This window comes from Sphaeramia orbicularis, chromosome 21 (genome assembly GCF_902148855.1).
Source record: "Sphaeramia orbicularis chromosome 21, fSphaOr1.1, whole genome shotgun sequence".
Taxonomy (NCBI): domain Eukaryota; kingdom Metazoa; phylum Chordata; class Actinopteri; order Kurtiformes; family Apogonidae; genus Sphaeramia; species Sphaeramia orbicularis.
This window is the reverse complement of record NC_043977.1, coordinates 18,767,920-18,793,870: the sequence shown is the minus strand read 5'-3', so window position 1 is coordinate 18,793,870 and position 25,951 is coordinate 18,767,920. Positions and strand designations below refer to the sequence as shown.

At 36.5% G+C, this 25,951-nt stretch overlaps 1 protein-coding gene across 2 annotated transcripts in view; it reads right to left on the bottom strand.

The window, feature by feature from the left end:
* Positions 1-15,326: 15,326 nt before the first annotated feature.
* vwc2l (von Willebrand factor C domain containing 2 like) overlaps positions 15,327-25,951 on the bottom strand; it is an 82,152-nt gene continuing 71,527 nt past the window's right edge. For both annotated transcript variants that reach the window (XM_030125591.1, XM_030125592.1), the window contains exon 4: positions 15,327-16,117. In XM_030125591.1, the coding sequence (XP_029981451.1) occupies positions 15,966-16,117 (152 nt within the window). In that variant the 3' untranslated portion in view covers positions 15,327-15,965. The remainder of the gene's footprint in view (positions 16,118-25,951) is intronic.

The window sequence follows — 25,951 nt, the reverse complement described above, 5'->3', positions numbered from 1 at the left end:
ATTTTATACCAATTATTTCCATGTTTTGATAAGATTAGTGGATCAGCAGATGTTAAACACTGATCAGTAGATGCTTTTGGTCCCCAGTTGATATTCGGGTAAAGAAATTTTGGAATGAATAATTTTCGTTATGCTAATAATGTGTATTTTATGTTGTATGTGTTATTCTGCTGTTAAATAAAACACTAATGCATCCTAAAATCCAATACGTTTGCTTAAAAACATTAAAGTAATGATCTTTACACCTAGTTTTTCTTATTTGTCTTTATTTTTACGGCTAAGATTGATCATGTCTATCTATGGTATAAACTCAAGTCATGTGAAAAAGAGCAACATTTAAAGGTCACGTATCGAGTAGTGAAGTATTTGATTAATGAGACTAACTTATGTGTTGTATATGTCACACTGTTCAATTTTATGTCCGCTTCGATGTGTAATGAGTTTTCTTAGACTGGAATTACATTCCATAATCTGCATTTAACACGATGAGCTAATTATCTCATTATCTAATTGAAAACGCCTGTTTGAAAAGAAATGAACAAAGTCCCCCAAAAAAGATCGATTGAGATTCAGTAAAGTGTAGAATAGGAAAAACAAAGTAATTAATTGTTCTCCCACAGCATTGGCACTTCCTATGGAGAGAAAAAAAAAGCCTTTTCCTTTGTGTCCTCAAGGTAGAGTGGTGTGTACGATTCCCACATCAACTCTGAGCTGCAGGTACGTGTGCGTTAAGAGGTCTTCTACTGGCCTTCTCCCAAGATGCCATTTTCAGTGGGATTAGTGAGGGTTGCACCTAATTGCTATTGATTGCTATGTGCTGCATAAAATTGCTTCCCTTTTCTTGTCCACAGTGGGAGGTGGGAGAAGGCAATTAGCGGTGTGGACAAGATAGAAGCCCAGGCTGACTTGTAATGAAACAGAATGGTGGAATGAACCTGTAAGTTATGCTCTCCAACTCGCTGAGCATTACAAAACCATTAAGAGTGTCTTCTTCTTTTCCTTTTTTAAGCGGCAGAGTGTGGCTTTTACTGTCCTTTTGCCTTTTCTGAAATGTTCTGCTTATGGAACATTTTACCTGGTGTTTTAACAGAGGTCAGCTGGAAAGTGCATGTTGGTAGGTTTGTATTACATAGAAGACTGTGACTGAAAAAGAAGGTACAGGGTGACACAAAAAAAACGGCAACTTTTTAACAATCCAATAAAACCAAGAGTGATGGAAGAAAAATATTTTATTCATAGTAATTGAAACCTTAAAACATGCCATTTAAGAAACAATTATGGAATTTTCATTTTTTTTTTTAAATTACAGGGTGACCCAAAAAAACGGGAATTTTTGAAGTGCGTATTGGCAGACATGAGCAAGTGGCAGCACTGCAAGACAGTGACCTTGAGCAAGTAAACACACCCCCATTTTAGTAACCACTGGTGGCTGTGCGAGAATTGTTCGGTAACCGTGTGATCTCAAGATTCGGTAACGTTCCCTGACCCCCTAGATCGCCAAGATTTGTCCGTTTGTGATTTTTTCTTGCGGGGCTATCTCAAGAGTAAAGTGTACATGACTCGACCAAGAACTGTGGATGAGTTAAAACAGAGAATTCAGGATGAAATTCATAGTATCCCAGCTGAGATGTTGCAGCGGTCAATGAGGAATCTCAACAGCAGATTTCAAGAATGCATTCGTACAGGAGGACGCCATCTACACTCAAAAAAATACTTAAGCCAAAAATGTTGACTTCATGTATTTTAATTACATGTAAATTTTCCATGTAATTTTGTTACATAAGTTTAATGTAAAGAGTTGCATTTAATACAATGTTTTTTTCTATCATATTGAGTCAATATGAATAAATTAAATACCTTCAGTCAGATTTGCTGTAGTTAATGCAAACTTTTACATAAACTGTTTGACTGTGACGCTCAGCCTTTTTATGTGATCTAGTTAATAAAGTTTACTTGTTTAGATTCACTTTATACTAAACATATTCACATTATGTTTGACTTTTTTGTATAAATAAACTTTAAATTTCATATATTTCAGTTACATTTTACTTTAAAATATTACTTCATGTTTATTAGAGCCAAGAATCATTTTTTTTGAGTGTACAGGAAGTCATTTTTAAAAAATGAAAATTCCATCATTGTTTCTTAAATGGCATGTTTTAAGGTTTCAATTACTATGAATAAAATATTTTTCTTCCATCACTCTTGGTTTTACTGGATTGTTAAAAAGTTCCCGTTTTTTTGTGTCACCCTGTATTTGGGTGCTTCTGTGAAACTGGGTTCATTCTGGTACCTGGCACTTTTCCAGCTTTTTCAGACCCAATAATAACAGAGAAATTTGGACATATTTCCCCCCAGGATGTACCTAATGATGACCTCCGATAAATGCAAAAAAATATATATACTCTTGCTCTGAGCCATCCCAAAAGTAGTGAGTTTTTATTAAAATACTGGGGCCAAAACTGGGACAGGAAAAGCTACCTAGGTGTAAGTGCATTTGATCCGAAAACATGGCTGTAAATGGTCTTATATACCGCTATAAAAAAAAAACAGTGTTAAATTTAACAATCTTAGTGTTTTCTCTCATCCAGACATGTGGGATTTTTATGAATTTCAGTCTCATTCAGGGTTTTGTGTGTAACCCATTGTGTCCACTCATGTTACATGCGGAACCTGCCCTTTTAAATGCAAATAAATCGCGAGTGATTTTGCATCAGCAGTCATTTTTGTCAAACACTCTGCCTTGCATAATTACTTTGATTCCCAAAATGTACCTGTGAGAGAATAAAAAGATTTTCAGAAAAATAGTAGTGCGTAATTTTTGTGTCCTTTTTACCGTGTTACATGCGGATTTTGGTATAAAAATGTGTTTTATCTGAAAAATAGTTTCTCTTTTATCTCAGTAAATATTTATTAGTGCTTCCAAACTTGCTTCGTAACATTAGTCTACATCTTGTTTGAATTTTTAGCCCCCATGTCCTGTTTTTAGGGACCAGTTTCATCGAAGCACCCATATACAGTAGTTCAGACTACAGTTAAATGTGGCCCAAATCTGATTTTTTTTACCCATATGTGACCTGTATCCGATCTGTTAAAGACAGTTTGAACAGCACAAATCCGACCCAGGCCACTTTCATATGTGGTCCTAAATCTGATACGTATCTGATATTTTGTAATGCGACTTCAGTCTAAACGGCCAAGTCGCATTCATCTGACCTTTACGTCATTGAAATGCGATAAACGTCACAATTCTGCGTCCTGGGAGTGTTATTTCCGTAAACACTGCGTGCCTGCGTGGTCACGTATTACGTCAGGACCTCTTTTGCGCATGTGGGTCACTTCAGGGTCGCATTCGGTTCATAGTCAAAACTGATAGAAGTCGTATTTATTTAATGTGTAATATGAACGAACACACAAAAAAATCGGAATTATTCATTAAGAACTGCTGTCTGAACGAAGCCTAAGTTCCACATGAGTTCCCCTTCTCATGCTGCCTCTACCATACACCTATAACGTGCAATATCGGTCTAATGTTTACCGCCTAACATATTATTTTATCCTTTCACTCTATTTATCCTACAATATTTATTTTCTGATGTCATTTGCACTATTTCCTATACCATTTGCACTACTATCATACTATTTGCACTATTAAATTCTGTTGTTTTTTTGTTGTTTTTTTTACAAACATTCCTAGTTGTACTTCTATATTTTATTTTTTCTAATGTAAATAAGTGGGATTCTTACTGTCATTTGTTGTGCCTTGTAATTTCTTGCACTAAACTGGAGAGCTCTACCTCAAGTTCGTTGTACTTGTACAATGACAATAAAGAGATTCTTATTCTGCCCAGTAAGAAGCTGTGCATTTTGGTTACATCATTAAAAATACAGCGCACCTAAAAAGTATTCACAGTGCAGTACATAGTATTTTTTTTGTGCATGTTGGAGTAAGGCTTGTGTTACGGTCTTTCTCCAAAATAGTTAACTATGTTTTGGGCGTCAAAATTCTACACACTATCATAATTAGGTGAAAAAAGTTTGCACATTTTATAAAATCGTCGGCTTCCTGATAAAACCTGCTATGTGACTTTTGGCAAATATAATAAGAAACTGTGAAATATGACCAAAAAAAAATGTTGTTCCTTTAACCCTTTCATGCATGAATTATGAGAACTTTAATCAAAATTTTTTTCCTGAGTGTTTTTATTCCTCTTTAGGCATGAAAAAACAATGTGATAGAAAATTTTCTTCTGAAAAATAAATAAATAAATAAAAATAATAATAATAAAAAAAAATTTAAAATACATAAAAAAAAGAAGTAATAATAACAAAAAAATTGTTATGAATCTATTTTTCATGTAGTTGCAAAAATGTCCACTCAGCTGGACACCACACTTTTAATTTTTGACGCACAGAAACATGTATTTACTGATAAATTGTGTGAAAACTGTGGGGAAGGCTTGTGATTCTGGGGGTTTATCCTCAGGAGAGATCTACATAATGTTACCAATTCAAGTCAGAAAAGATATGTAGTGTCTTAAAACTTTAATAAAGATAGGTGTAAAGAAAAAACAAAAACAAAAAACCAACGAAAAGAACAACAAAATCCATGAATATACAAGAGAATAGCTGTAGAGTAGCTGTCCACTGGAGTGACCAGTATGCATGAAAGGGTTAATGTTGGTACTTATGATGGAATGTAAACAACTTTCATAAGAGGCTGAAATTTGAAGCGATAACAGGGGAGATACCAGGTTTTTATTCCCAACCAAAAGTGTCACTTAGCAGGTTTTATCAGGAAGCAGACGAAATTTACAGGGTGGGGAAGCAAAATGTACAATATTTTGAGGCAGGGATTGAAAGACAGTGTATGACCAATTAGTTTATTGAAAGTCATTAGAATTTATTTGCCACAAGAAAATTTACATAATAGAAAATGTTTTTATTCTGCGTCCTCCTTTCTCAATAACTGCCTTAACACGCTTTCTTGAAACTTGAGCAAGTGTTCCTCAAATATTCGGGTGGCAACTTCTCCCATTCTTCTTTAATAGTATCTTCCAGACTTTCTGGTAATAGTTTTGCTCATAGTCATTCTCTTCTTTTCATTATAAACAGTCTTTATGGACACTCCAACTATTTTTGAAATCTCCTTTGGTGTGACGAGTGCATTCAGCAAATCACACACTCTTTGACGTTTGCTTTCCTGATTACTCATTTGGGCAAAAGTTTCTGAAAAGGTATGGATAATAGTGTTAGGTATGATTATGACATCAATATATGTTTGGTTTCAAAACAATTGACGTAGTGCCTGCTGAGAAAAAACAACTAAATGTTCATTGTAAATTTTGCTTCCCCACCCTGTAAGTATTTGCTATGGTGTTGAAAACTGAGCTCAGGTGCTTCCTGTTTCCACTAATCATGCTTCACATGTTTCCACAACTTGATTGGAGTCCACCTGTGGTCAATTGGAAAGGCACACTCCTGTCTATATAAGGTCTGATAGTTGAACACAAACCAAGTCATGAAGCTCTGGAGAAGGGCACAGAAACAAGGTCCTAATGAGCACAGTGGCCTCCAGCGTCTGTAAATGGAAGTTTGGAATCTTCCAAGACCTGGAAACCAATCTGAGCAACGGTCTGATGAATCTTTGGCCTGAATGTCAAGCGTCATTTCTGGAGGAATCCACACACCGCTCATCACCGTCCAATTCCAATCATTCATTGAAGCATGGTGGTGCCAGTATCAGGCTGTGGGGATGTTTTTAACTGGAACTGGGAGACTGGTCAGGGTCAAAGGAAAGACCGCTTTGGACATCGGACCTGGGCAAAGATTTATCTTTTAGTAGGACGATGATCCTAAGCACACAGCTTCAGGACAACTGTGAATGTCCTTGAGTGACACAGCCAGAACCCAGACTTGAACCCACCTGGAAGCGGAATGGCTGTCCACCAACGCCCCCCCACACACACACACCACCACCACCACATCCAACCTGATGGAGCTGGAGAGGTTCTGCAAAGAAGAATGGGAGAAACTGCGCAAAAATAGGTGTGTCAAACTTCTAGCGTCGTACTTAAACAGACTTCAAGGTTCAATGTTACTTTATTTATACAGGTGGCTTGAGTTTGTAATGGGGTCTATCCACAACCCCACTAGTTCCTGAACTTCAGGTGGTTCTTTTATTTCCTGTCTTTCATCGTTGGACACACTAGTGACGTTTCCATTGGACATCTGCGCCAAGGTTATTACCGTTAAGGAAAACTAACGAAATGACGAAAAGTAGAATTGAAAAAAACATTTTTGTTAACTGAAATAAATAAAAAAAATAAAAAAAATAAAAATAATTAAAAGAAAGAAATGATAACTAACTGAAACTGTATTGTGTGCTTACAAAACTAACTAAAACATATAGAAGTTATGGATAAAATTCCCTTCGTTTTTGTCAGTGTCGGATTGGTATGAGATTGATTTCTTTCGCCCTAGCAATTTTAGCGGCTGGCACCATATGGCGCTTTACAGTCCGTCACTTCTCGTCACTTGTGGTTTCGAGTCGTCTTCTCGTCCCCACTCTACCTGGAAACATAAAGATTAAAGTTGGGAGAAAGAAGCAGAGTCCCGTCTGGGATTTATTTGAATACGAAGGAGAAGAAGGTAAAAGATACGATAAAACTAAAGCTAATACTAAAACTAAGCATTTAGAAAACATTCAAAACTACTAAAAACTAGCCAACCTGCTCTAAAAACAAATTAAAACTAACTGAATTACAGAAAAAAAGTTATAACTAAATAAAACTAAACTATAATGAAAAATCCAAAACTATTATAACCTTGATCTGCGCAAAACTTTACCGATATTTACTAAATGTCAAAAACACAGAAGTGCATATGGTCGGTTTTTCCATTAAATCACAAATGCGATGATTTGTTTATTTATTATCGTGAGATGACACAAGAAGTCATTCCATAAACATGGCGACGAAAGTAAATATGGCGTTGATTTACAGATATTATTATTATTATTATTATTATTATTATTATTATTATTATTATTATTATTATTACCCCTCTATCTCGTACCAAATTAAAAAATGATTGAGTTTCCTGGCGTGTCCAGACATACCGCGATATGTTTCTTCTTCTTCTTCAGTTGTTGTAATGTCCGTCAATATCTGTTTTTTTAATTCACCTGACTTTAGTTGCGAAAAAAGGTCTTTCCATTGCAGTTTTGCGTGACATACCATTTGCGCTACACCTGAAAAATCTCCTCTTGCCAGCGGAAAAAGTTTTAATCAAAAAATTAGACTTTTGGCGAAATTGTCGTTTTTCCATTAGGTAAATTTTTATGCGCAAGTTATATTTGCGCAATTTGAGGGTCAGTGGAAAAGCGACTACTGATTAATCCAGGTATGTCTACTACTGTGGTCTGACACACCTGGATTAATCAGTGTATCCAATAATGAAAGACAGGAAATAAAGGAGCCGCCTGAAGTACAGGAAGTAGTGGGGCTGTGCATAGAGTCCATTACAACCAAAGGTGCGTCATAGTATTGCGCAAACACTGCGAATACTTATGTATGTTATATTTTTGTTTAATAAATTTGCCAAATTTTCCAACAAACCCCTTTCACTTTGTCATTATGTGGTATTGTTTGTAGAATATTTGAGATAAAAAATTAATTGTATCCATTTTGGAATAATAATAATGTAACACAAGAAAATGTTAAAAAAAAAAAAAAAAAATAGTGCTATGAATACTTTCCAGATGCACTGTAAAGGTTAAAATGAAAGTGGTTCATGCCATCAGGCCTTTTTTTTTTTTTTTTTTTTAAATCCCCTTGGTAAATGTTACATGTTATGTTGTTGTTATTATTATTATTATTATTATTATTATTATTATTAATATAAAATAATTCTTATATAGAGATCATAAGGAATAGAGATTAGGGGTGGGAGTATATAAGTTTTTACTTCTCCCTACTCCTTTTCAAGCATGTATAATTTCATTTATTTAATTTCTTTTTCTTTTGTTTACTTATCAACCTTTTATGTACCAGTACAGATATTTTGTTGGTTGATTTTTTTGTTTTGTTTTGTTTTGATTTCACTGTCTACATCAGGGGTGTCAAACTCATTTTAGTTCAGGGGCCACATTCAGCTTAATATGATCTAAAGTGGGCTGGACCAGTAAAATAATAACAGTGAAAAAAGTAAAATTATATTATGATCAGGTTTACATCTACAAAGTTTCCTTAAAAATCTGAATAACAATGAACACATTGAGTTGTCTTAAGAAAAACAAGTGCAATTTTAACAATATTCTGCCTCCGTTTATCAGTTTTTCATTTACACATGTGCATTACAATCACAAAAACATTTAGTAACAGGCAGAATATTGGTAAAATTGAATTTACTTTTCTTAAGACATTTCCGTTTGTTCATATTTGTTCAGATTATTCACATTTTTTGTGAAAGTATAGCTTGTTTTTTTGGTGTTTTTAAAAAAAGGAAAATTATATAAAAATGTTTACATTACCAAAGAGAAAATTTGGGGTTGTCACTATTTATAGGTTATTATTATATATTACTGGTCTGACCCACTTGAAATCTAATTGGACTGTATGTGGAATGTGAATTAAAATTATTTTGACACCGCTGATTGTTAATATCTTCAGTGTAATTTTTGCATTTCACACATTCATCCCAAGGACCGGATTGGACCCTTTGGCGGGCCGGAACTGGCCCCCGGGCCACATGTTTGACACCTGTGGTCTACATGTTCGAAATGCAGATTTCAATTTTTTTTTTAAATCAAAAAATAATGCATGGTTACCTTTCAGTCAGCATGTCTGTCTGTACATATCTAATAAGCTATGCAATATTTTTTCCATCAAACCATAACTTATTCTAAGTTCCCTTTGCTAGTTTGTCCATCTGGTCCATTCGCTGTCATCACAGATAAATTCTTTGCTGACTGCTTCAGGATACTGTTGTCTGAAACATACTCGACTCCTCTGCTGTAACTAAAATTGCTAACTTTAACACGCACCACTTTTCAGTTTAGCTGGTCCTGGAGGGATATCCCATCATCTAATGTGTCTGAGATCGTCAAAGTTTGCTTAAAAATCTGAATAACAATGAACAAATTGAATTGTCTTAAGAAAAACAAGAGCAATTTTAACAATATTCTACCTCCGTTTATCAGTTTTTCATTTACACATGTGCGTTAGAATCACAAAAAACATTTAGTAACAGGCAGAATATTGGTAAAATTGCATTTACTTTTCTTAAGACATTTCCGTTTGTTCATATTTGCTCAGATTATTCACATTTTTTGTGAAAGTAGTTTGTTTTTTTGGTGTTTAATAAAAAAAAAAAAGTCTACATTTTCAAAATAAAAATTTCAATTTTTAAAAAAAAGTCAAAAAATAATGCATGGTTTCCTTTCAGTCAGCATGTCTGTCTGTACATATCTAATAAGCTATGCAATATTTTTTCCATCAAACCATAACTTATTCTAAGTTCCCTTTGCTAGTTTGTCCATCTGGTCCATTCGCTGTCATCACAGATAAATTCTTTGCTGACTGCTTCAGGATACTGTTGTCTGAAACATACTCGACTCCTCTGCTGTAACTTTAACACGCACCACTTTTCAGTTTAGTTGGTCCTGGAGGGATATCCCATTATCTAATGTGTCTGAGATCAACAAAGATGTTAAAAACAGAACCAATTAAAGAATCAAGGGAACATTTTATCAAAGTTCGCTGAAGAACCGATTCAATTAGGTGTTTTAGAAAACCAATGCAGGTGTTTGAATGTAATTCCAGCAGGAACTTTTCAAAGGTTCTACATCTTAACTGCAGTTTTAATTTAACTACAGGTTTCCTCCGGGTCTTGTGGATTCCTCTGCCGTCAAAAGGAGGTTAATTCTTCTGTCGGTGTCCTTGACCCCCACGGTGCTGATGCAGATCTGGAGCGGGTCCCTGAGTACCTTTCAATGGCAGCTCCGAAAGAGTAAGCGCTAATGCCGGTTGCTGTATGTGCATGGGTAAAATGATATTTCACTAGGTATAATAAAATGAGTTAACCTTTAATGAGCACAACTGGTTGACGTGAAAACCTACCGACTGAAATCAAAGTCCCGTTCGCTGGGAAAACCCTGCTTTTCATGTACAGTAAATGCAGCGGCACAGTTTGCCAGTGCTCTCAAACCTCCAAGTAGCATAGCGTTGCATTGGCAGCAGTGACGGTCGTATTGTGGAACTGCTTTCTTTTCCAGAACGGTTTCTTCAGTGTATGTAATGTACATCTTTACCCATCCTTAAGAACTTCCCCAATCAGTTAGCAGCTGGAAAAAAATCAAATTAAAAAAAAAAAAAAAAAAAATCCGCACTCACTTTTGCCCAATAACACTTCTTTTCAAGTCTCTTTAACAAAATAGTTTTTGTCTCGAATAATACACATTTTCTTATTTCTTGTTTTTTTTTTTTTACTCCACCTCAGATTTTAGAATACACATTATAACGTTTGAAGATATTTACATATGAACAACATAAGGAGCACCAAGGGTCGTTTACCTTGTTGAAATTTGGACCCTTCTCTATAATGTGGGGTGAACATATATGAGCGTGTATTCATGTACAATCAAAGATGCTCTTAATTTGAAACATCACTTTGTATATTTCCTTTCAAAATTAGACTTTCACCCGTGAACAGACCCTTGGTGCTCCAAAACTAATACAATTGATTGTATAATAACAGTGTTTATCTCTTCCTATTCCATACTCCATGTTGGGTTTTCAGGCACACGTTATGTAACAGTTTTTGTTTTTGAAAATGAACAAAAAAACAATGGGGGGAAAAAAGACAACAATCTTTCATAGTTTCCAGCTACAGTAAGTTGGTGTCTCGTGAAAAGAGCATATGTATAACTTTACAAAATGCCCATGTACAAGCCTATGGTTTTAATGGCGTGAGCACAGATGGAGTCATTGAATGGACATTCAGACATAAAGACACTCTGTTTCTTGGCAGATAATGAAAAAGAACGCAGACTGCAGCAGACTTGTCCTTGAAACTGTCTAGCTGCACATTTGAAAGGAAAAAACATAATTTCATCGGCTTCACTCAGACAGAGGCTCTCTTCAAGAAGCATACAGCAGATGTGTGGCATAAAAAAAACCTTCTGTTAAAATACAGACACACACTGTATACATCTACTCTTTTTAATCCATGTGGATCCAAACTACTAAGAGATACTTGTTGTAAAATGGCTCTTATTACATCATTGGTTTTAATCTTTTAACCATCCTGTTTAAATGTCATAGAGGGCAATAAAACAATTTTTATGACAGCTGTTTAAATAATCAGCTGTATCGACACTGCAGAGAAATATACACAACGGCACAGTCCTGCTGCATGCCTCATCTCATTTGCTGGGATGGAAAAAAAACAAAAACAAACATTTCTCTCAGTTCTAAATGGATGATCTGCTTATTTAACCGTTCCCCATGAACAGCTATGATCAAAACTCAGTCCCATTGTTTGAAGCACAGGCACAGCCTTGTTTTGGATGGCATCGGGATAATCGTGCAGTACAATGAGTCGCAATGTCACCTTGACAAAATGATCAAGTTGCCTGGATACTTATTTAGCTCCAAAATCTAATCTGTCATTTCTGCTGTTTCTCCATTTACTTGTATGGGAAAACAGTGTGTTTTAGAGAAATGTGTGAATTTGATTCCTTTTTTTTTCTGTGACTGAACTGTCCTTACTACACTGAACAAAAATATAAACGCACCACTTTTGTTTTTGCTCCCATTTTTCATGAGCTGATCTCAAAGATCTAAAACTTTTTCTGTGTACACACAAGGTTTATTTCTCTCAAATATTGTTCACAAATCTGTCTAAATTTGTGTTAGTGAACACTTCTTCTTTGCTGAGATAATCCATCCACCTCACAGGTGTGGCATATCAAGATGCTGATTAGACAGCATGATTTTTGCACAGGTGTGCCTTAGGCTGGCCACAATAAAAGGCCACTCCAAAATGTGCAGTTTTATCACACAGCAAAATACCACAGATGTCACAAGTTTTGAGGGAATATGCAATCGGCATGCTGACTTCAGGAATGTCCACCAGAGCTTTTGCCTGTGAATTGAATGTTCATTTCTCTACCATAAACCATCTCCAAAGCTGTTTCAGAGAATTCATGAAGAAGACTGTGCGAGGAAAATGGTGGTCACACCAAATACTGACTGGTTTTCTGACCCCCCTGGACCACCCAATACAGTAAAACTGCACATTTTAGAGTGGCCTTTTATTGTGGCCAGCCTAAGTCACACCTGTGCAATAATCCTGCTGTCTAATCAGCATCTTGATATGCCACACCTGTGAGGTGGATGGATTATCTCAGCAAAGGACAAAGGAGAAGTGCTCACTAACACAGATTTAGACAAATTTATGAACAATATTTGAGAGAAATAGGCCTTTTGTGTACATAGAAAAAGTTTTAGATCTTTAAGTTCAGCTCATGAAAAATGGGAGCAAAAACAAAAGTGGTGCGTTTATATTTTTGTTCAGTGTACTTGTCACCCTGCTGGCTGTTACTGGAATGTCAAAGGGCAAAATAATTTCTAGTTTTGGGTAATATACTGACAGTCAGTAGAAACTTTGAGGTAGAAATGTATGCATATTTCTACTTGTAGGGGGGTTGTAATTATTCATTGTGGATTTATTGATGACTTAGTGCACGGGTAGTTGAGATGAGTTGTCATGGTTCATTGCACGTGGGTTGGTCTCTTTGCAAAAGTGGACACATTGAGCAATACTCAGTGGGTATCTGCACAATTTGAGGATTGGTTTTGAAGGCCTATAAAAAGGCCACCATTTTTAGTCCAGTGAGCGGCATCATGCCACGTCTATCACGTGAACAATGTCTCTGGGCAATGGGTATGGTGGAGGCCGGTTTGAGCTGCAGTGATATAGCCATGTATGTATGGGCTGGTCCCAACCCACAATCAGAAACCTGGTTGAACACCACAACACAACAGGCTCTGTTGACGATAGACCGCGTCCAGGATGAGAGAGAGTGACAACTCCCGACCAGGACCGCTACTGTTGGGACTTTGTGTTTGGCAGGTGCCATTTTCTTTAAGTTTTTTGTTTTGAAATTATTCTTGAAACTTTAGATTTTTGTTTCTGTATGGGAATATCCTAAAAAAATTATTCATATGAAAAAATTCCAGTTTAGGGTATAATAATAATGATAATAATAATGATGATGATAATAATAATAATAATAATAATAATAATAATAATAATAATAATAATAATTATGATGATGATGATAGTAGTAATGGATTGGATTTATATAGCGCTTTTCTAGACACTCAAAGTGCTTTACATTATTGACCCATTATTCATTCGCTCTCACATTCACACTCTGGTGGTGGTAAACTACATCTGTACCCACAGCTGTCCGGGGACAGGCTGACAGAAGCATGGCTGTCAATTTGCACCTACGGCCCCTCCGACCACCACCAAACATTCATACACCAGTGTGGGTGGCACTGGAGGGTGAAGCATCTTGCCCAAGGACACAATGGACTGACTAGGACAGAGCAGGATTCGAACCGCCAACCCTTCGGTTAGTGGACGACCCGCTCTACCACCTGAGCCACAGCCGCCCCCAATAAAAATTATGTCCAAAAATGTGGTCTCAAAGTTTTCACTGACTGTGAGTGTACTTAACTGTAAACCACTGCACAGAGAAGTGCAAAAACACAGTAGCACTTAAAGCAGTCTGTGCTGCTTCTACTGTAGGAAGCCAAAGACTATGCTGTAGGATTTCATCTGGAACAATAACAATAAGGCATTGGTGGTGGCGACAATGCCTCTGAGCCCTATCAGCTGGCCCACTCATGTTCTCTCTTGCTTCCCAGTAAAGCGAGTAAAGTCATTTTAATGTTTTTGGATACATCTACAGGCTGAATAATTATTTGGCATTTAAAGTAATTAAGATAAATGAAGCTTCTTTTTTAATCCCAAAATGTCTGGAGCAATGAGGCTGTGATTGATAAACCATAGATGTCAGTTTTGTTTTATGAGTCTGCAGACCTCAAGCCAGATAGATGAGGTCTGTCTTTTCATACTGAAAGACACTAAATCACTGCAGCTTAATGATGAAAATGACCCGGGTGCCATTGTTACACCCAAGACCGGACTCCACCCACATCCTTTGCATTTTGTGGTTTCCCCACCTCCCATGTACTGCAGCCATGAGACAATGCAGCAGGTTTATTACGGAGATTCTTCCAAAAATTAGTTTTAGTGCCTTTTAAAGTAATATACCTTTTAGTCATCGGTCTTTATCCCATGTTCATTTCTGGCTCATTACAGAGTGCTGGGAGCTGCTATTAAGCAGCCCATCCATCACCAGCCAGGAATAGGGTCTAAAAGGTTAACGGGAACGGATTTTCTGGAAATGGAAAAAATTCTTGTGATGAATGGCATGAGCTTACTGGAATTCACCTTTGAATTAATGAGTGGTATTTATCATCTCAAAAACATTTTGGGCTCTGTTCGGGTGCTTTTACTCACACTTTCTGGACCACTTGTGGGCCACTCTGGTCTGTGAAAATATCAATGCAATACATTAGCTTGTCTCTATGATATAGCCTTGGCCAAAGTCACGCAGAATTGGGTTGACTATCCCACCATATCAGGAAGGGGATGAAGTGAAACCCTATTACATAATCTCTAACAGTGGGATAAAGTTAACAGCTTTGTATCTTAAGCCTTGTAGTTTTCAAGTGCTAAACTGGGTACAGATCAGCACACTGTGTCTATGAGATTGTGGATTAATGGTGCGCTTGTCTATGCCCCCACTGACAATATGCATGTGAATGCTGCTTAAAAGCATTTAGACATATGCAGACTGCCTCTTTTTTCTGCTGGTTCTTGTTGAGTGTGCCCAGCATGCAGGCTGCAGTATCGCCAAGCACACAGCTGGATGATTTATCACAGAATACTCCTTGATTAAGGGAAATTAAAGCAGCCTGCTCTTGGTTTGCTAATTGCTTTGATAACAAGTTCAAGCAGTTAGTTAGTGGGAATATTTTCAAGGATATGGACCTCAGAGGCGAAGGGATTGCCCGAAGTTGTTTTGATGCAGTATTGCAATATTTTCCATCTACTCTTCCTAGAATTGCAGTATATTCAAAATTTCACCAACACATCACCGCTGCCTCTCTGTAGTTCACAGAAGTCTACAGTGCCAACTTTTTCCACATGTGCGCAACAATATATAGACAAGACTCAAAACCATGGTATGTCAAGCAATAAAATTTCGAACTTTCATATCAGTTTATAAAATTGACAGTCGCATCATAAGTGTTAGAGGTGAATTCCTGCCATAGTGATAAAAAGTCTTTAGAAGACACAAACATTTATGTGATGTGCATCTTGTAAACAAGCTCTTAGTTGTGAATCTCAAGCACACCTTTGCAGTGCTCTCAGCAATATTTTTATATAACACAAAAAAAAAGCGCTGTTAAGTGTGCTTACGGTTTGTTTTCCTGCTGTTGGAATTTACAACACCTGTGAGAGTGAATGACAAGTACAACAAGCAGATGACACATACAGAAATCAACACGAGCAATTTATCATTGCCGATGTTTAGGAGAGTCTGAGGAGATAAGAAACTTTTTGTGTGAGAGCAGCAAGTCAAGCAAGTCAGTTTCAGAAAATATATAGGATGATTAAAACTGGAGGGTGGAAAGAGCCTTGAGACAAGTTCCATCTTCTCAGTGGCTAAATTTGTATTTGTGAAGCTTGTGAGAGCATCTCTCTGAAACTATACTGTCTCAGGTTGCTTAGGAATTGTGCTCCTGCCCTGTCAATCATACAAAATGGTGCAGTAGGCAGGGCCTTGCCTGAGCTTTTCCACTATCCTCGGTGGAGTCTCTCTATGACAACGACTGGCCGTTGAGGCACTCCCGCCGCAAGCACTGTGCCGGCTTCCACCAGTCTCCGTTGTGGCAACGGCAGATGGTGCAGTCGTCCACCTTTACTTCAATTCCGGCTGGGATGATCGTTGTTCCAGCAAAGCAATTTGGACCTGCCACGTGGGAAGGGAGGGAAGGGGGAGATGGAGGCGGGGAGAAAGACAGGAAAGAAAGAATGAGAACGACAAGAAATGGATGTGGATCTCCTGAGAGCTTCTCCTTTTGGAGGGGTGGTGGAGTGATGCAGAGAGCTGCAGGGAGTTTGGGGAGTCAGAGCAGACGTACAGATCTTTTCACAGGCATGCACCGATGGGCTTGTTTTTGCAACACTAAAGCGCTTTTGTTAGTCTCCCCTTCTCCCTCGACATGGAGCGCTTTGCATCCTAATGCGCCTCGAGCAGAGAAGCCTGCCAGGCACTGGCTTGGCAGTACAGAGAGGTTGGAGTACAGAGAGAGAAAGAGGAAGAGAGAGAAAGCTGCTTTGAGAGGCAGGAGGGAGGATGGTGTTAATCATTTCAGTCTATATGAAAAGGCCACAGAACTCCTTAGCAATTCCTTACACAGCTTCTCCCCACATGCATCCACACTGACTTCACAAAACAATAGAGATTAATTTTGACGTCTGCTTTATCCTTAAACCACTGTAGGATTTATTGGTGAGGATCCCTTTTTGTTGATGAGGTTCCTGTAATTCTAAAATGTATTTGATTTTGTACCAGTGGAACACCTTGCGCTCATGTGTTTGATAATCTCAGCAGATAGACAGATTAGCTCAGGTGCATTTTGAGATCTGTATTTGAAGAAATCAAATCTCTGTTACCTTTTGTGTGAATTCAGTGCATTCATTAATAGCGAATACCACATGAAATTATTGGATCTAATTTGTTTCTCACTGCCTCGGGGTGATTTCAGGCCGGAGGATCTCTTCCTCTGCCTCTTGAGGGGGAAAAAAAGTGCCAGAAGGTGCCAGGAATATGCCCCAGTTTTAATCATTCAAATGAAGCAATCAGCAGCTCAATTGGTGTGACGGTGACTTTGGATTGCTCTCAATATTCAGCTCCGTAAAACCTGGCAGATTCAAGAATCCTCTATGAGTACTCATAAAAAACTCATATGTCTCATAACTCTTGAAGACAAAGTAGCTTTCCGCCTAATACTCATGGACATCTTAGTGTCCCAGTGAATTTGATTTAGTGCGAGTTAACTTAATCATAGCCGTGTAAATCACTTTGGTTAGTTGACCTGAGAAGCCAAGTAGAGCTACGTACTGTACCTACACTCACCTTTACGTTACTTCTCTTTAAAGGTGCTGGAGACTTTCGTGACCAATTTTTCATCAAATCTGTAAAACCTCAGTCCTAGCCTAAGTATCACGAATCTGTAAGTCTGCGATTACTCACCCGAATCTCTTGCATTACAGTGAACCATTTCAAAGTGCCATCCACTGTAAACAAAACCAATGTGTTTGCCTTCAGACTGGGAGGTCACTCGGGCATCTTCGGAATTTTTTGTCGCAACGTGCCCTGTAGGAAACGGAGGCTCGCGCTGCCGTGAATGTAAACACATGGGTTTTGTTTACGGTGGATGGCACTTCGAAATTGTTCACCGTAATGCAAGAGATTCAGGTGAGTAATCGCAGAAAGATTTACAGATTCGTGATACTTAGGCTAGGACTGAGGTTTTACAGCAGGGGTGTCAAGCTCATTTTCTTTCAGGGGCCACATTCAGCCCAGTTTGATCTCCAGCGGGCCGGACCAGTAAAATAATAGCAGAATAGTCTAGAAATAATGACAACTCCAGATTTTTTAGTGCAAAAAATAACATTAGACGATGAAACTATTTCTATCCAAAACAAAAAAATGGGAATAAATGGAAAAAACTGAGATTTCAGAAGAAAAACAAGTACAATTTTATCAATATTATGCCTCAACTTATATATTAATATATATATATATTAACACATGTGCATTACAGATCAGATCTACCAAGACACAAAACAGGCAGAATATTGTTAAAACTGCACTTATTTTTCTTTAGAAATTCCAGATTGTTCATCTTTGTTCAGGTTATTGACATTTTATTGTTAAAGGATATCAGAATTTAATGTTCTTTGCAATAAATCAAAGAGAAAAAATTGGTGTTGCTATTATTTATACACATAATGTCATATTATTTTTTTCACATTAAACCAAGAAGAAAATTTGGAGTCATTATTTCTAGGTTATTATGCTGTTATTTTTGAGTTTGATGCCCTTGACTGTTAATATCTTCAGGGTAACTTTTGCATTTTGCACTATGTAAATTCATCACGCGGGCCAGATTGGAACCTCTGGCGGGCCGGTTTTGGCCCCCGGGCCACATGTTTGACACCTGTGTTTTACAGATTTGATGAAAAATTGGTCAACGAAAGTCTCCAGCACCTTTAACCCTTTCGTGCATGAATTATGAGAACATTCATCAAGATTTTTCTTTATTCCTCTTTGAGCATTAAAAAAACAATGTGATTAATTTTTTTTTTTTTTTTTTTTTTTTTTTAATGAAGCTATTTTTCATGGAGTTGCAAAAATGTCCACCAAGCTGAATTTTTGAAGCAAAGAAACATGTATTTATTGATTTACTGTGTGAAAACTATGAAATAAAAACATTAAATGCTGCTAATTTGATGTTTTGTCACATTGTAACATACACTACAAACAAAAAGTTACGGATATTTTTAATTTTTGGGCTATTTTTTTCAGTTGGGATTCTTGCACAGCGCTTTTTACTTTTTTTGTGTGTGAATTGAATTGAAACTTTTTTTTTTTTTTTAATGACCAGACATAGTTTTATTTACAAATGGCAAAAAATGACCAAAAAAAAAAAGGAAACATCCTTAACTTTTTGTTTGTAGTATACTCTAATACCATTACTCACTTCGTGGACATAATACGCCAAAAAAAAACAAAAAAAACCCCAAACTTTTGTTGTTAATTACAGTCTAATAACAATAACAAGGAATTAATTTACACCCGAACATGTTAGATCGGGTTTATCAAGAACGGCAAAGTTACAGTAATATTATCAATTGTAGTGTATGGGATGGCGCATAAGCGTTCACTGTGTTGAATGATATGAAACTACAACAACAAAATCCATGAATATACAGGGTGGGGAAGCAAAATTTACAATATTTTGAGGCAGGGATTGAAAGACAGTGTATGACCAATTAGTTTATTGAAAGTCATGAGAATTTATTTGCCACAAGAAAATTGACATAATAGAAAATGTTTTTATTCTATGTGTCCTCCTTCTTTCTCAATAACTGCCTTCACACGCTTCCTGAAACTTGCGCAAGTGTTCCTCAAATATTCGGGTGACAACTTCTCCCATTCTTCTTTAATAGTATCTTCCAGACTTTCTGGTAATAGTTTTGCTCATAGTCATTCTCTTCTTTCCATTATAAACAGTCTTTATGGACACTCCAACTATTTTTGAAATCTCCTTTGGTGTGACGAGTGCATTCAGCAAATCACACACTCTTTGACGTTTGCTTTCCTGATTACTCATATGGGCAAAAGTTTCTGAAAAGGTATGGATAATAGTGTTAGGTATGATTATGACATCAATATATGTTTGGTTTCAAAACAATTGACGTAGTGCCTGCTGAGAAAAAACAACTAAATGTTCATTGTAAATTTTGCTTCCCCACCCTGTACAAGAGAACAGCTGTAGAATAACTGTCTACTGTAGTGACCAGTATGCATGAAAGGGTTAAATATTAGAACCTCTGCTGTTTACTCTTTTTTTTTTTTTTTTTTTTTTTTTTTAGCAGAGTTGGATTTCTTTGCTCATATCTTCAGCCCAATCATCTCTATCTCCTAAAACATACATTATATATTTGTTTTTACATATAAATATCACATAAATTGCTCACCAGAAAGGGGTGTTTTAGTTGCCGTGAACATCTCCTCCTGGCCTGATTCAGGTTTTTATGAATGCGTTACAAGAACTCCGAGCGCTTGGTTAGGGTTAAAGAAAGATCACGGTCTTTGATTAATATTTTAAAAAGTCCCGCTGACTGAAAGAGCGAGATAGGCAGGCTGAATTTTGCAGGATTTTTATCCAAACCATGATCTTTCCCTAACCTTGTCCATGTCTTTTAACGGCTTAAAAATATGCAGATGGAGTTTGTCCTGTTTGAACTTGAAAATATTTCAACTTTTTTTTTCCTTTAGAATATGAAGAAAGATTGAAGTTTTGGTCCAACTTCTGAGAATATTTATTAGCGACGATAACATCCAGGTGGTGATAAATAAAGCCGGCACATTACACTGACAAAGGCGCCGTTGGATGCCTAATATCCTCATCCCTTGCATCAGCACAGATGAGTTCCATGGTCTATTCGGACCTGATAAAAGGCTTTTGATCTGAGCTTAGAGGAGACATTGAGAGCGCTTGCCAAGTCTTAACTCTCATTGATCTGCCTCTGGACAGCTGGCACAGGTTACAGGACAAACTCAGTAGAGGTTGATGAGGGAAAAGGGGTGACCGGTTCAGCTGCCAAGTGTGATTGTTTATAGCCAGATAGATTCGGCGCCGCAAGGACACAGTTTCAGGTACCTGTCAGCGCTCGAAGGACGAACAGTCGCCCATCCTGCTCTGTGATCAATTCATGGCCGATTAAAATTTAGTAAAGTCTGAAAATGTTTGTCTTGTGTCAAAGCTGTCTCAACACATCAGTCTTTCCATGACCGGAGCTACAGGAGTGAATACATATTAGAACTCATTACGGTCTATTTGGCTCAAACATGATTAGAGTTTGTGCCTTGAGGTAAGAAATGTTTCCATACACATTCACCTCCCATAAACATGTCATTCTGTGCTTTATCAACAGAACGTGTCAATTGGACTCTAAGCAGCTCCGTAACCATGTTATGATACGTCTGCTGAAAACTCGCAATGACAGCTTTCAGACCCTCAAAACCAGGCTTACATATATATATATATATATATATTTATTGTATAATCCTGCAGAGCTAAGAAGACACTGCCCACTTTCATAAGTCTTCCCATTATCATTTGCTCCACAATAATTAAATAATTATATACAACCCCCGATGAATTTACAATATAGAATTTGTGATTAACATTAGAGCTGAATCAGTCGGATTCAAAGAGTGTGGAGCTCAGAGATAAGACCTCCCACCGGCTGACTTATTGCATTGTGCTTCCCTTTGCTCTGTTTTTTTTTTTTTTTTTTTTTTGCCGTTTTCAGTGTGAAACACCAGGAAGCAGATCGGCTAAATAAAATGGATTATAACAATGTGTAACTTTCACAAAAGGTTTCTGTACATGTGCAAGGCTGCAGTTTTAAAAGCACTACAGTGACTACATTTCAGCATTTTAATTTTAACCTGAGTTTTTTTTTTTTTTTTTTTTTTTAAACTGAAGGTAGCTGTTGATCATATTCAGCCCGGATGTCTAAAAAACCTTTACTATTTTCTTTTTAACCCATAAAGACCCAAACATCCACCATCAACTAAAACCATCTACTGGTGTAAACTGTTCAATACCTGTTGATCCACTAATCCTATCAATACATGTAAATAATTGGTGTAAAATACAGTTTGTCATCTTTTCACTGTCATCAGATATGACCCATTTGGACGTTCAGAGGCTCCATATTGAACGTGGAAACACCGTCATCTTCTACAACATTGATTCACCAGTAAAACCCATGGAGTTGGATCAGTGACAGTGGATGGACATATTGAGTTTATGTTCAATTATTGATAGATTTGACTGAAAAAGGCACTTTTTCTTCAGTTGTCTCTGTTTTTGATATAATAACCCCCCACTTTACTTTGAGCTTTTATGAACATCTACATGATTAGTAAATTAAATGTAAGAAAATGCATGATTTTCACAGAAAGAAAAACACAAAATATAGAAGATAATATTATAATAAATGGTAATAAATCACTTAAGGAAGGTTAAATAGAGGGAATGGCCACGAAAGTAACACTGGATCTTTATGGGTTAAAAACCAATTTCACTAAATCGCTGATGAACCACATCTAATTTTCCATTTCTTCAGCCCTTTCCAAAAATGTCTCACTGTAAAATTCAAGTAATCCTGATGTTTTTGTTGAATTATCAGAATGAGTCGCTTCAACCAAACCTGGAACGGAGCTAATGTAGTGTGGAAATATAACAGGTGAGCTTCCTACGCAGCACAGTTTCAATGTAGATACAAAAACCACCATAATCATCCCCCGATCCACAACGCTAGTCGCTTTTCCATTAAATATCTGCGCAAAACTTTACCAATATTTACTAAATGTTGAAAAAACAGAAGTGCGTAATGTTGGTTTTTCCATTAAATCACAAATGCCATGATTTGTTTATTTATTATCGCAAGATGACACGAGAAGTCATTCCATAAACATGATGTTGATTTACAGATACAGGGGTTGGACAAAATAATGGAAACACCTTCACCTCAAGATGATAATGCCCCAATCCATACAGCTAGAATTGTTAAAGAATGGTATGAGGAACATTCTAATGAAGTTGAGCATCTCGTATGGCCGGCACAGTCCCCAGACCTCAACATTATTGAGCATTTATGGTCAGTTTTAGAGATTCAAGTAAGACGTCGATTTCCACCGCCATCGTCTCTAAAAGAGTTGGAGGGTATTCTAACTGAAGAATGACTTAAAATTCCTTTGGAAACAATTCACAAGTTGTATGAATCAATACCTCAGAGAATTGAGGCTGTAATTGCCGCAAAAGGTGGACCTACACCATATTAAATTATATTTTGTTGATGTTTTAAGGTGTTTCCATTATTTTATCCAACCCCTGTATATTCATTATTAGGGTTGTAAGAAAATTTCAGCTCTGCAATATATCGCGATATCTCATTTCACGATACTATATCGATATTAAAAAGTACTGTGTCAGTATTTTTAGGTATTTAATCAAATGCAGATATTGTGGAGGTTTTTTCTTTTTTGTTAATATTTTATTATTATTTAACACAGTTTTATTTACCTCCGCCAAGGAGGTTATGTTTTTGCCAGGGTTTGTTTGTTTGTTTGTTTGTTTGTTTGTTTGTCTGTCCGTTAGTGTGCAACATAACTCAAAAAGTTATGGACAGATTTTGATGAAATTTTCAGGGTTTGTTGGAAATGGGATAAGGAAGAAATGATTAAATTTTGGTGGTGATCGGGGGTGGGGGGGCCCACGGGGGGGCCACTGATCAGCCTTGGCGGAGGTCTGCGCTCTCCGAGTACTTCTAGTTAAGGATGCTTCAGATAACTTATTTAACACTTTTTACTGTTTGAGAGGCAGATGGTAGGTCCTTTGGAAACTAGGAGAATCTGTTCTGACCAAATAAAAATGTGTTTAGTATTTGTACATATTTCTGGTGTAATTCAATTCTTCCAGGAAGTCTTAAAAAAAAATTGATTTTTTTAAAATAGTATCATGATATATCGTGATATATCATATCGGGATCCTAGTTTTGTGATTTGTATCGTGTCGCCAGATTCTTGCTGATACACAGCCCTATTCATTATTATTATATATTACCCCACTATCTTGTACTAAATTTAAAAAATGATTGGGTTTCCTGGTGTGTCCACTCATACCGCGAAATGTTTCTTCTTCTTCTTCGCTTATTGTAACATACGTCAACATCCGTGTTTTTTTTTTTTTTTTAATTCACCTGACTCTAGTTGCAAAAAAAAGTCTTTCCATTTCAGTTTTGCGTGATATACTATTTGCCCCAAAAAAACACCTCTTGCCAGCGCAAAATCTTTTAATAAAAAAATGAGACTTTTGGCGAAATTGTCGTTTTTCCATTAGGTAAATTTTTATGCGCAAGCTATATTTGCGCAATTTGAGGGTCAATGGAAAAGCAACTACTGTGCCTGATTCAAGCAATGTACGCACTATACTTCTACATTGTAAGCCCAGACTTTGTATTTACTAAAATGCTTTAATTACAGTGTACTTAAATGATTTAAGTTTTATTACATTACTATAAAATGTTAAGTATATTCTACTAATTTGTAGACATAGTCGAAAGTATGAAAAAGTCTAAGTTGAATGGATTTAAATCACTAAGTTTTAGTCATGACCACACCTTTTTATCTCCGCATTGCATTGTGGGTATAGGGCATGTTGTTGAAAATGTGTTATTTTTCTGTGCAGGGGTTCAGCGGGGCTGTGGTGTTAGTGTTAATTTGGACTTAATGTGTATATGGTAATGTTTATTGGCCTTTTTGTGTTTATTTTTGTATTTTTGTAGAGCTGCACCATGAGTGAGAGCCATAGGCTGAAAAATGGCTTTCCTGTTCATCTATAACACAGGTGTCAAACATGCGGCCTGGGGGCCAAATCCGGCCTGCCAAAGGGTCCAGTTCGGCCCTTTGGATGAATTTTTGAAATGTAAAAATCACACTGGAGATATTATCAGTCAAGGATGTTTGATATAAAGTGGGTCAGACCAGTAAAATACTATCATAAAACCTATAAATAACGAAAAAAAGCTATTTTTTTTCTTTTGGTTTTAGTGTCAAAAAAGTAAAATTACACAAAAATGTTTACATTTACAGACTAGCCTTTCACAAAAGATATGAACAACCTGAAATGTCTTAAGAGAAGTATGTAGTATTCAATAACAATATTCTCCCTGTTATCAAATGTTGTGTGTATTTGTAGATCCACTGTGATCTGTAAGTTGTGATGCACATGTATAAATGATAAATTAAGGTGTAATACTGTTAAAATTATACTTATTTTTCTTAAGAATTTTCAGGTCGTTCATATTTGTTCATGTTATGTTCAAGTATGGTTCGTAGATGTAAACATTTTAATTACGGAATTTTACTTTTTTCACTCAAAAACATAGAGAAAACTTCAGAGTTGATATTATTTCTAAGTTCTTATCCTATCATTTATATTATTTTACTGGTCCGGCCCACTTTATATCATATTAGGCGGAATGTGGCCCCTGAACTAAAATGAGTTTGACACCCCTGATCTAGAATCATTTTAATACAATTTGAAACTTTAAGCCTTACCAAATTAAAAGTATTACCCATACAGGCTGATTACATTGAGCTAACTTTGTCTTAACTTCCAACTGTGCTACAATATATTAACCCTTTCATGCACTGTCCACTCCAGTGGACGGTTCTTCTCCAGCTGTTCTCTTGTGTGTTAATGGGTTTTGTTGTTTTAGTTCCATATCAGCCAACACAGTGGACACTTATGCACCATCCCATACACTGTAATTCAGATCATTACGATGACTTTACTGTTCTTGATAAACCTGATCTGCAGTAACATGTTTGAGTGTAAATCAATTGTTATTTGTTAGACAAGGTTTTTTTTTTGCATATTATCTCCATGAAGTGAGTAATTACTAGCATTAGAATATGTTAAAATGTGAGAAGACGTCAGATTAGCTGCATTAAAAATGTTTTTATTTCATTGTTTTCATATCACTTTCTGATATTGGGTTTTAAACACATGTTTTTTTACTTCAAAAATTAAATGCATGGATATTTTTGTAACTCCATAGGAAAAAAAAAAACCTCAATCGCATTGTTTTTTTCATGGCTAAACACTGAAGAAAAAAATCTTGACTAAGGTTCTCATAATTCGTGCATGAAAGGGTTAAGTTGAATAATTTTACAAAGCAATTTCTCTTGCTATACGCTTAATTTAAATCTACTTGGAGTTAAGTACAATGAACTGATGATATTAAGTTAATGATTATACAAAGCAAATTAACATTGCAACAAATTTTAAGTGAAATAAACTTGGCATTTAGTGTTTTGTACTTAAAAAAAGCAACTCCATTCAAATCAAGCATTTAACTTTAATACACTTAAGTTTTCCTTACTCATTACTGAAATTTTCTATGGCAACGAGTTACCGGAGATTTTTTTTTA